The sequence below is a fragment of the Meriones unguiculatus genome, chromosome 14 (genome assembly GCF_030254825.1).
Source record: "Meriones unguiculatus strain TT.TT164.6M chromosome 14, Bangor_MerUng_6.1, whole genome shotgun sequence".
Lineage (NCBI taxonomy): Eukaryota > Metazoa > Chordata > Mammalia > Rodentia > Muridae > Meriones > Meriones unguiculatus.
In genome coordinates, this window is record NC_083361.1 from 2,999,684 (window position 1) to 3,011,787 (window position 12,104).

Genomic DNA, 12,104 nt, shown 5'->3' on the forward strand with positions numbered 1-12,104 from the left:
GCTCTCTTGGCAGCCCTCTTACATTTTACTCAGGGTCCAGGGTAGTCTGTGTGGGTCAGGAAGAAAAAGCCCAGGCAGCAACTAAAGTGACGTTTGGGCTTTACAGGGGGCACTGGAGAATTGCCAGTTTAGGCTGGAGAAGGAAGAACTGCCCACACGGGCAGGCCCGGTGGCACGGGCCTGGAACCCCAGCCCCTCGGATGCTGAAACAGGCAGGTGGAAAGCTGGAAGCAATCTGAGCTATAGCATGAGGTGAGGGCCTGGCTCTGGAATGTAGTGAGATGCAGTCTCAAGGAAAATCAGAAAGGGGGAGCTGCAGAGACGTCTCAGCCTTTAAGAGCACCAGCTGAGCTTCTGAGGGGCCTGGGTCTGACTCCTAGAACCCACAGAGTGGCTCACAACTGTCTGCCACTTCAGTTCCGGGGGCACAGCATCCGCTATGTGCGGCAGACAGGCAAGTGGTGCGCAGATATAAATACGGGAAAACACTGAGACTCTTGAAATTGTAAAAAAAAAAATTATTAAAATTTAATTGAAGGGACTGGAGAGATAACTCAGTGGTTAAAGGCACTGTCTGCTATTCCAGAGGACCCAGGTTCAAATACCAACACCTACATGGCAGCTCACAACTGTCTTTAACTCCATACATGCACGCAAAATAAAATAAAGGTAAATAAAATGTACTGAAAGAAAAGAGAAGCTGGGTGTTGTGGCACACGCCTTTAATCCCAGCACTTAGGAGGCAGAAGTGGCCACACCTCTGTGCGTTCAAGGCCAGCCTGATCTACATAGTGAGTTCCAGGACAGCCAGGCTACAAAGCAAGATCCTGCAATAATAAAAAATAAAAAACAGAAGAAGAGAAGGGAATATAGCTCTGTGGTAGAGTGCTTGCCTATCACATCCAAAACCCTGGATTCAAGGATTCAATCCCTGGTACTAGGGGAAATATATATTTGCCCTGTCTTAATGGCTAATGGTGTCTCTCTTTGGGAATTAATGCCTTCTTCTTTGGTTCCCCTGCATACTTTTCTCATGCCTGAGAGAGCCACTTCCATCTCCCTTCTCCTCCCATCTGCCCACCTATCCCCCCTCTCTGCACCCAGAGGGGAATCCTCTTTGCACACAGTGAAGGCCAGGAAGACAGCAGACGGGATCCAACCCAGGAGGCTTGGTCTGAACTGCCACAAACCCCACAGACTTGACAAAGCTACTTCTCAATCCTCAGTGAAAACTTGGCCTACTGAGCTGAGTTTTTTTCTCTTCTTGCTTTCAGAAAACAGCTGCAGGGCTTTTGTTGTTGTTGTTGTTGTTGTTTGGGGGAGGGGAGGATAGTTTTGTTTTGTTTTGGAAACAGGGTCTCTCTGTGCAGCCCTTGGCTGTCCTGGAACTCACTCTGTAGACCAGGCTGGCCTTGAACTCACCCAGATCCACCTGCCTCTGCTTCACAAGTGCAGATTAAAGGCGTGCACTGCCACACCCAGGGTAGGTGGGACTTCAGTTTTCTTTTCTATTTGTTTTAAACAGTATTTATATCTGTTGTGTGTGCCGACACTCTGGTGCATATATGCATGTACCAGGCAGAGCCTGTCACTTCTCCACTTTCAGTGTGTGGGTGCCAGGGACTTCCAGGGGCTGTTGGGAACTTTCCCCACTGAGCCATCTCGCCGGCCCACACCTGTGGTTCTTTGTTTCTGCTATCTCAATTTCTCTTTCTCGACACTGCCTGAGTGTTTAACAGATTTTCACCGGGAACCTGCTCGGCATTCAGCACTCAAAGGATTCTACAGACCAAGCAGAGAGAACCTTGGAACTTGTCCTCAGGGATGCCAGTCCAGGTGGCAGCAAGGAGGAGGGTTTGAGTAGGGAGGTAAGAGGCAACTAAGTGTAGATGAGAAGGGCACCTAACCCTGGCCCCTGTGGGCGCTGCATGCGTGCGGTTCAGACAAGCCAAACACTCAGACACAAAATGAAATAACGATAGCAACAGAAAAGATCCCGGCCAGGTACGGCATCCCACAGCTGTCATCCTAGCGCTTGAGAGATGGACACGGGAGGGTCGGGAGTTCACGATGGTCTGCGTGAGCATGGAGATCCCACTGCCCACCAAAGCCTGACAACCTGAGTCGGATCCCTTGCTCCCCTCAAGATGTCATCTTACCTCAACATGCATCCATGTTTTGGGTACATATGAACCCAAAAGAAATTAAGTGGTGTTTTTCAAATAAATAGGAAGTTTCTGGCCAACCTGATCCACATGAGGCCTTTGACTCAAAAGCAAAAACAAAGGGCTGGAGAGATGGTTCTGTGTTTAAGAGCACTGTGGCCCTGGCAGAGGCCCCAGGTTTGGTTCTCAGGACCTACATGGTGGCTCACACCTTTCAGTAACTCTAATCCCAGGGGATCTGATGCCTACTGACTTCTGCAGGCACCAAGCATGTACTTGGTACATACACATACACACAGGCAAAACACTCACACACATACAACAAACATCAAAAAGAAAGAAGAGCAAAGCCGACCAAGTAGTGGCGACTTATGCCTTTAATCCCAGCACTTAGGGGCAGAGGCAGGTGGATCTCTATGACTTTGAAGCCAGCCTGGTCTACAGAGGGAGTTCCAGGACAGCCAGGGCTACACAGAGAAACCCTGCGGGGGAGGGGGGGGAGAAAAGAGGGGAGCAACAACAACCAAAATCCAGCAGAGTCCAAGTCTGGCTGTCTCACTGCTGAGCGTTTACTGTGGACTTGCCTAGTTTTGGACCCTTGAGATAAGGTAAGGAAAAACAAGTCCCGTGTTTACTTCTTAGAAGGTATTGGAGCCATTTTAGAAAAACTGAAAGCAAGCTAAACAAGGTGGTGCCTAAATCCTAGCACGAGGAGACTGAAGCAGAAGGAGACAGAATTCCGGGACAGCTTAAACCTCTTTCAGAAAACCAACAAAAAAACAGCTGCGGGTGTAACTCAGTGAAACTTCGGCTAGCACCAGCTAGGCCCGTGCTCACCCACAAAAACAAAGCAGAGGGGAATGTTCTGGGCTCAGAGGGACACACCTGCAATTCCAGGATTGAGGGGATGAAGCGGGAGGATTAGAATTTCAAGGCAGGCATCCTCTACACGGGAGTCCGGCCTGGCTTCGGAAAGAGAGGGTCTGAAAACGGCCCAACAAAACGAAACCCGAAAGTGAACTCTAGAGAACAGGAAGGAGGGTGCCGGAGCCCAGACAGTGGAGAGCAAGCCAACCCTTCACTAGGAGACCGTGTCGCAAAATAAATAAGTGCAAATTTAAAAACCTTGGGGTGTATAGCTCAGTCCTGCGGTGCTTGCCCAGAAAGCTCGGATGTTCATCCCCAAAACCAAAGAAATGTTTGAGTTTGTCCCCAGAGCTTCGAGGAGCTAAAAGCGAGCGGCAACAGGCAGCCAAATCTGAGAAGGGACAGAGTTCCTGGGACCCCCAAGATCAAGCACCGGCTCCCCCGCCCACCCATCGGGCTGGGGGTGGGGAGGCCGCCCTCCAGCCGAGGGGCGGGGCTGCGGTCGCGCAGGCAACGCAAGCCGCGGCAGACTATTGGCCGGTGGTTTAGTGCGTCACCCCTCCCCCCCTCCGCCTAGCCCGAGCTTTCGGAACTCCGGGGGGGCGTGGCCTCCACCGCTGCCGGACTGCGAAACCGCCGGGCAGGGGAGGACGGTGTCGCCCGGCGTCGCTCCGCGGTGGGGTCCGGGCCTGGAGTGAGGGGACGGCAGAGAGACGGAGGACACGGCGGAGTCCAAGGCAGCGCCGCCCCCCGCCTCGCCCCGGCGGTGGACGGGGCCTGGCGTCCGTAGCTCCGCCTCGCCCGGGGCGCCCCGCGGCGGCCGGGGTTCCGACCAATCGTGGCTCGCGGCTGGCCTCCGGGGCGGAGCGCGGCGGCCCCGGCCGGACCCCGAGCGCCGGGGAAAGTGAGCCGGACTCCTGCCCGCGCGGCCGAGACGCTCCGCTGCGGGCTGGCCGTGGCGGCCGAGGTGAGCGGCGGCCGTCCCTGAGGCGGAGGGGGCGCGCCCCGCGGGGGGCGGAAGCGGGGACGCGCCCGAGTGGAGGGCGCAGCTCGGCGCGACCGGTGGGCGCCGGGGGCTGCGGACTGGCCTCCAGCATCGGCGGGGAGCGGGACTGTCGAGGAGGAGCCGGGGGTTCGGAGGGGCGCAGGGGACCGAGGGAGAGCTCCTGGGGCGCGGACCTGGAGGGTGGGACAGCTCGGGTCTCCCCGAGTGGGCGGGCGGCGTTCGGGGTCCCGCGGCGTCGGAGGGACCCGGGTCCCAGAGGCGCCGAGTCTGGGGTGCGCCGTGGTGAGGAGGGGGCGCCGGGGAGAGTCGAGTCTCGGCGCCGGCTGGGAGTTTGGAAAGGAAAGCGAGAGTCGCTGGAACGTCGAGCCGACTGGGGGAGAGTGGGGACGGGGCTCAGAACCGAGATACCCGGCCTCCCCAGCGGGACTGTGTAGCCAGAGTTACTTGTCGGCTTTGGGCGACGGGGTGGGATGTGCGTCTCGGCACCCCGAGGACAGTGCAGGGAGGGATCCAGAACTTCCTGGGGTGATTGGGACCCGGAGAAAGCCGGTTTCGGGCTGAAGTCGGGTGGGGGAGGGGCGCTCGGGGCGTGGAGCTCAGATTCACCGCCCCGAAGGCAGCCAAGGGCGGGGCTTGCCGGGCGCTGGGCTGCTGCCTGTCCCGGTTCCCTTCCCCCACCATCCGGGGCCTCAGTACGCATGCTCTCGGGGAGAGCGGGCGTGTCCATGCCCTCGGGTGCGCAGGGCCTTCTGGGGATTGTAGTTCCCCGGAGCGTGGCACCAGCCTGCCTGCCGCTCTGGGTCCACAGTTCCCAGAACGCCCTGAGGATGTATATTGGGGCGTTCCTCGATCTGGTCTAGAGACCCAGGGAAGGGCGGTGCCTGTGGGAAGCGACGGCCTGGCTGGACGAGTCGCTAGAGGGCGCGTCTCGGTGTTGGTTGAGTTGCTTGGAGTTCGGGAAGTGAGCGCTTCTGGGCTTGGTTGTAGGAAGCCGGTTTAAAAAAAAAAAAAACCCAACCCTCCCCCCACACACAAATTTCAGCTGGGCGTGGTGTCGTCCTTCTTTAATCCCAGCACTATGAGTTCGGCCACCTTCCAGAACTTCGCAGAGAAAAAACAAAAGCTGAGGTCCAGAGAGGCGGCATCATTTCTTGTGAAGATCACAGTATGCCAGTCAGAGTTCAGACTCGTTCTTGGTCCCTTGCGCTGTACTCCACACCTGTCTGTCTTGTGCCTTGTTAGGAAAATAATAATGAGGAGGAGGATGATAATGAAAAGTATCCATTGAGACGAGAGTCAAGATCGCTTTATAGATGTTGAAGCTGACTGTCCTAGTGTGTAAATTCAACACTGTGCCTACCACAGGCGAGTGACAGTCGAGCCAGGCACGGGTGTTTTTATGATTTACTTTGAGGCTTTTTGTTTTTCTGAGACGGGGAACGGGGTTGTCCGACCATGTGGCTATGCCTGCCCAGAAATTGGCTATGTGGTCTTGAACTTACAAAAATCCACCTGCCTCTGCCTCCTGGGTGCTGAGATTAATGGCGTAGAGCACCATTCCCAAACTTTCTTCTGTTGCGTGCGTGTCTGGGCACCACTGTGCGCCTAGTGCCCGAGGAAGCCAGAAGAGGCCATGGATCCGCCAAAAGCAGAGTTGTAGGCAGTTGTGAGCCATTCATGTGGGTGCTGGGAATCACACTCAGGCCCCTGGAAGAGCAGCCAGTGTTCTCCCCAGATTCCTCGATCTTTGAGACACCACCTAGCTGAGATGACCTTGAACTTCTGAACTTTCTGCCTCTGCCTCCTAAATACTGAGGTTACAGTTACAGGTATCCCCCACCCCCTCCAGCCCCGTGTGTCTGTCTCTCTCACACACCTGTATTGTTCTCTCAGTCACATTCATTCACCCATTCTTAGCCTTGTAGGAGTCTGGCTGTGTGCATTTTAAGTGGATGTTCTGAGGAAGATGAGAAACCTCTCATGACCGCACAGGCTTGCTGGGAAAAGTGGGATCCAGAGGTGTCTGACTTGACTCTTTTTCTCCACAGGCCATGGGAGGCTTAAAGAGGAAACATTCTGATTTGGAAGAGGAGGAAGATGAGCAGTGGGACTGGAGCCCAGCAGCCCTTCGGAGCTACCAGCAAGCCCTGCTCCGGATCTCCCTAGACAAAGTCCAGCGCAGCCTGGGCCCCAGAGCACCCAGCCTGCGCAGGCATGTCCTAATCCACAACACTCTCCAGCAGCTCCAGGCTGCCCTCTGCCGAGCTCCAGCGCCAGCCCTGCCCCCCGAGCCTCTGTTCCTAGGTGAGGATGACTTCTCCCTCTCTACCACCATCGGCTCCATCCTCAGGGAGCTGGATACCTCCATGGAAGAGACGGAACCGCCTGAGAATCCAGGGGCTTCCTCAAGTCCCCAGCAGGAAATGACACCCCAGGCTGATCCTGTGTTCTTGGAAGCTCTGAGCTCCCGGTACCTGGGGGACTCTGGCCTGGATGACTTCTTTATGGACATTGACACATCTGCAGTGGAGAAGGATTCTACACTTCCACCCCCAGAGCCTCCTCACAGCCTATTCTGTGCCCCGGGATCCTGGGAGTGGAATGAACTGGACCACATCATGGAAATCATCCTGGGATCCTAAGACTGATGGGATCCGGCAGCTTTGGTCGGCTGGGTCCTGGGGTGTGAGTCTTGTGTGTTTGGCGGAGGCTGTAAGCAGTGGCTGTGGCCTCCTTTCCTCCTGTGTCAGGATTCCACAAACTGTCCTGCATGTGTGCGTGTCTGGTTACCCCAGCCTTCCGTGAAGGCAGGTCTTCCTGAATTAATTTATCTCTTCCAAATGCCTTAACGAGACTCTGTTTTGGGGAGTCTGATTTCTCACACATTTCTTCTGCCTCCAGTCTCCACTGCCCTTATGACCTCTAGGGCCTCAGGGAAGATAAAGCTGGACCTGTCAGAGGGTGACGGGTGGGCTGCCTCTCCGGGGAGGGGGAGGGGCTGGTCTCCTCCTGGCAGGCTGAGCTTGGCAGGACCCCAGCCCCAGCAGCCTCCTGATCCACAACCAGGCCGGACCACGTGCAATAGGGTGGAAATCTACCAGCTCCGAGCTACTTAAAAAGGAGGAGGCAGGGTTTGTAGTGGCTTTATAATTTTTTTTTTTTTTTAGTGAGTTTTTGTGTTGTTCCTGGTTTTCGTTATTTTGTTTTGTTTTCTAATAAAAGCATTTTGGAAAGATTGGAATTGTCTTAATTTTGTAAAAGTCTCTGGAATGATCCAGGGATTGCTAAATTTTCTGAACACTTTCATCTTTTCTCTAACAAAGGTAAAGCAAGTGTAACATTGTATAAAATAAGTTACTGGCTTGCTTAAGGATACAGTCAGAACCACTTTATGCAAACTAAATCCTTAATCCTCAGGATTAGAAACAGATACTGTGTCAAATTTTACATTTGCATAGGAAAAACCCTCAAGTTGGAGGGCTTGGAGTATCGCTGATGAAAGATTGAACTTTTGCTTAGTATATGCATGTGTGAGGCCCTGGGCTTGACCCCTATCTGCAAAAAAAAAAAAAAAAAAAATACCATTGTGTTCTTTGAAATGGTCTCACTGTGTAGTTTAGGCTGTCCTTAAACTCACTGAGATGCAACTGCCTCTGCCTCCCAAGTGCTGAGCCTAAAAATGTGTATCAACACCCTGCAAAAATAGCATTTTGAAGCCTGGAGTTCAGAGAGAGAGAAAAGGGACAGAGTAAGATTCAAACCTTGCCGGCCTCGGCAGCTGTATTTTCTGTGTGACAGGGAGCCAGCCCAGAACATGGTGGACAAGCATGTTAAACACGTCACTGCTGAGCCACACCCCACTAGGCAGATAACCTTCAAGGTGAATAGTCCCAGACCTGCTCTAGTGGAGCCTACACAGGTTCTCTGCTGCTGTGGGGAGCCGTGGGTAAGAGCCCTGTTTATCACAGTGTTTATGATCCTTTCCAGTGGATTGAAACTCAGTCATAGGCCTATGGGAGAGCACACGGAGCATGTGTCCCAGGCTGTGGCTCTTAGGAACTGAAATGTCAACCTTTTGCTGTGGAATATGCTGCTGAGGCCCTAAAGGGAAACAAAATGCCCAAAGACCCTCCAGGACTGAACACAAATCTCTGAAGATGCTGTTCTTGGAAGCTACACCAAGTTTGAGTTCAGGAATTCAGATCTGGCTTGAGAGGTGCAAAGCCAGTTTGTGGAGTGTGAGGATAAAGAAAAGTGAGGCCAGGAAGGGTGTCATATATCACTGTCCTGCACCAGGGACTTTTCTGGAAGGACTGCAAGGCAAAGATGGGGATTTTTGTCTGCGGTTTCTTGGCTTTCCCACCTCTTTTGGGTGAGGTAGGGGCGGGGCCTTGTCGCTAAGAAAGTGCACAGGTTACTTGAAAATAGGGTCAATCCAAAGAGGGATGAGGACACTGGAGAGGTGTCTCAAAAAGTCTGTATCCCAAGATGGCTGCCATGCTAGGTGTGATGGTGCCCCACCTTTAATCCCAACATAGGGGAGCCACAGGCAAGAAGAGCAGCTACGTATGGAATTTTTAACAAAAGCCTGAGCCACACTCAACCTGGTCTTTAAAAATAGTAACAGCCAGGCATGGCGGCTACATCTTTAACTCTGGCACTTAGAAGGCAGAGCAGGTGGGTCTCTGAGTTCAAAGCCAGCTAGTTCTGAGATAGCTAGAGCTACACAGATCTTGTCTCAGAAACAAAAATAATAAGAAAAGAAAAGGAGGGCACTGGGAAATGGGATTTGTGGGTAAAGTGCTTGCCAAGTGACAGTGTGGACCTGCTGGGCGTGATGGTGCTTGCCTGTAATCCCAGCGCTTGGGAGACAGAGGCAGGCATATTCTGTGAGTTCAAGACCACTCTGTGCTCTACAGAGTGAGTCCAGGAGAGCCAGGGCTACACAGAGACGCCCTGTCTTGGGGGGTGGGAGTGAAGAGCTAAGCTGGGGCCCCAGAACCCACATAAAGGCTGTATGCAGTTCCACAAATCTGGGATTCAGGGCCATCCCCACAGGCCTGTGGCCCAGCTACACACTTGTGTACACACTGCTATCACTGACAGCAGAGAGACTGTCTCCAAGCAGAAGTTGGGAACCACCTCAGACACAAAAAAGAATGCTAAGTAAATCACATCTTCCTCGAAACTTCTCTCACTCCCACTCAGAATAAAAACAAGGGTCTGAGTCAATGTCCCTCGCAAAGACTTCCTCAGTTTCACCCCCTACTCTCCCTTCACTCACTCTAACCATGATGCTCTCCCACCTTAAGCTCACTTCTACCTCAGGACCTTCGTCTGGCTGTGACATCCTCCGGAGGATACTTCTCCCATCGCTTCCCCAGTCAAGCGCCCGCTGTTGCTGCCTCACTACCGCATGATCACCACCGTTCTGCTGCATCCTCTTTGGGTTCCTGCTGTCCTTGCTATCACTGATAGTCTGGAACCCGGAGTCTTGCATGCAGCAGGTGTTGCGCCACCAAGCTGCACCGCCCTAACCCTGTCTGACTTTTTTAATGTGTATGCGTTTGTTCCCTGCATGCGTGTCAGGGTGCCACACGTGTGCCCTGTGCCCTGGTAGGTGCCCTAGGAGGCTGGAAGATGGCATCAGCGTCTCCGGACCTGGAGTCACAGACTGCGAGCCCCATGTTAGTGTAGTGTTGCTCCAGGCCCCAGTTTGACTTTCTTTCTTTCTCCACCCCTCCCCCCCAGATGGAGTCTCTCTATACAGCCTTTGCTGTCCTGGAATTTACCATGTCCACCAGGCTGGCCTTGAACTCACAGAGTCCACCTGCCTCTGCCTCCCAAGGGCTGGGATTAAGGGCGTGTGCCACACACCTGGCGGGTGTTTGACTTTAAGAGCTCCCGTGCAGGCGTAGGTTATTTATTACCTGCTCCCGGTTAGTCTCCAGCTGGACCAGAAGCTGTCAGGGGAGGGACCACGCTGGACTTTGCCCTGCTGTGCTCCCCCACCCCCAGGGCTTCACACTGGTGGGTGCTCACGATGGTTGGGTGGGGAAAATGGCTCAGCAGATAAAACACTTGTCATGCAAGCAAAACGGCCTGAGCCTGGACCCTCAGAACCCACGTAAAAGCTGGCAGCGGCTTCAAATCCCAGCATTCAGGAGACTGGTGGGGGATGCTCAGAGCTCGCCAGCCTAGCCGGAGTCAGTGGGCCCCCGTCGGTGAAAGGCCCGGAGAGTGACAGTGGAAGACACGCAGTGCTGACTCTGGCTTCCCGGCGCATGTGGACACACATGATATACACCCCATTTAAGAATACAAATGCAGCCAGGCAGGGCTTCGCTCGCCTGGAATCCCAGAGGCAGGCAGATGGCTGTGAGTTCGAGGCAGGACTAGTCTATAAAGCGAGTAGCCTTTTACTGTGGCCAAGGCTACACAGTAAAACCCTGTCTCGAAAAACAAAACAAAAAAGCCACATACACACAAAAGAGAAAAACTGTTAACATAAAAATGAACTCCAAGCTGGCTTGTAATCCCAGCACTCAGGCAGGCAACTCCAGCCTGGTCCAGTCCAGGACAACCAAGGCTACACAGAGAGACCCTGTCTCAAACAAACAAGCAGACAGACAACCAGTGCGGAAGGCCCCGAGTCAGAGCACGCGCTCCTCTGAGACATTCGAGGCCCTCAGCGTGGCCACAGGGACACTAGCAGAGCTGAAGGGGTGAGGGCCCGCACGAGTGGCTGGCGGGCTGGGAAGATTTCAGCTTTGTTTCCAGTAGAGAGGGAGGGTTTTAGGCAGAGGCGATGAGATCTGACTCACCTTCTTGGAAGTCTTTACTTCCCTAAAGCAAGTGACAGGAGCTGGGCATGGTGGCACCAACCTCGTCACTTGGGAGTTAGGGGCAGGAGGATCGCCAGTTCTAGTAAGTCTGGGTTATTGGTAGAAAACGTGTAGAGAAAAAAAAAAAATGAGAGAAAAGCAGGATGAAGAGGAGGCGTAATAGTTCAGAAGCTTGAGAGCAGCAACCGGCCAATCTAAGAAACACCCCCGATTTCCAGGTGAACAGACGGAGGCTCGGAGCGGCCGGCTTCTCCCCTCATTAACAACTGGCCCCAGAAGAGGAAAGGCTGGCCCTGAAGAGGGGCCAACCCCAGAGGCCAGAGTCCGTCCACCTTCCCCAACCCGCCCACCCCAACCGGCCTGCGGCGGGGGATGGGCCGCGGAGGCCCTGGGCGTGGCGCCGGGCCGCGTCCCGCCCTCGTGCCCACCCTCGGAACGTGCTGGCCGGCGGGCAGGAGACCTGGAGGCAGCAGCCGAGGCCTGCAGCCGGCCTGGCGCCTCCTCCCTCCCCAGGGGCCGGGTGGGGCGGCTAGCTAGGGGAGGGACGCTCCCCCGAAACATCCTCCTTCCCTCCCTCGTTCCCTCCCTTCCTCCCTCCCTCCCCAGCTGGCGAGGTTTCCCCCTCTCCCTTGCCTGCCAGGCCCGGTGGCTTGGCTTCTGGTTTCATTTCTCAAGTCTCTCGCTCTCTCCCTCCCTTCCCCCAGTCTCCTCTTTCTGGTCCCCGCTCCAACACTCACCTCCCCGGGAGGCTCCCGCGGACCACCCTGGAGACAGGCGCCTCTGCCTAGGACACTGTCACCTCCCTTCAAGTCTCTTATCAGAGGCAGAACGTCTGTTTTCTTTATTCCTTTCTTTCTCCTTCAGTCCTCTTTAAGGGTCTTGGCCTCACTTTGTTGGACGTGGACAAAGGTCTAAAACTTCTCTCTGGGCGATTCCGGGCCAGTTCGACCGGCCTACCTGCTCCACAAACAGCACCTCGGGGCCTTTCCACTGACCCTACCCCCGCCGCGCTACGCACGGTTCGTTCCCGAGTCCCCTCTCGCTGTGCTGTCAAGTGTAGCCGAGCGGTTCTCAACCCGTGGGTCGCGACCCCGGTGCCGACCCAACGATCTTTTCACAGGAGCCAAAGATCAGATGTCCTGCATGTCAGATATTTCCATTACGACTCATAAAAACAGCAAAACCACAGTCGTGAAGTAGCAACGAAAGTAAACTTATGGT

The 12,104-nt window shown here is 54.5% G+C and overlaps 2 protein-coding genes across 2 annotated transcripts; one reads left to right on the top strand and one right to left on the bottom strand.

Annotated features, from left to right (window-relative positions):
• Positions 1-2,524: 2,524 nt before the first annotated feature.
• On the bottom strand, positions 2,525-11,148 carry LOC110556742 (basic salivary proline-rich protein 1-like). Its single transcript, XM_060366508.1, has 2 exons — positions 10,863-11,148; positions 2,525-5,272 (listed from the first exon to the last, which is right to left on the bottom strand). The coding sequence occupies exon 2, from the start codon at positions 4,763-4,765 to the stop codon at positions 3,578-3,580; it is 1,188 nt and encodes a 395-aa protein (XP_060222491.1). The 5' UTR covers positions 4,766-5,272; positions 10,863-11,148; the 3' UTR covers positions 2,525-3,577.
• Positions 3,874-7,279, top strand: Sertad3 (SERTA domain containing 3). Its single transcript, XM_021650607.2, has 2 exons — positions 3,874-3,999; positions 6,087-7,279. The coding sequence occupies exon 2, from the start codon at positions 6,090-6,092 to the stop codon at positions 6,678-6,680; it is 591 nt and encodes a 196-aa protein (XP_021506282.1). The 5' UTR covers positions 3,874-3,999; positions 6,087-6,089; the 3' UTR covers positions 6,681-7,279.
• Positions 11,149-12,104: the final 956 nt, after the last annotated feature.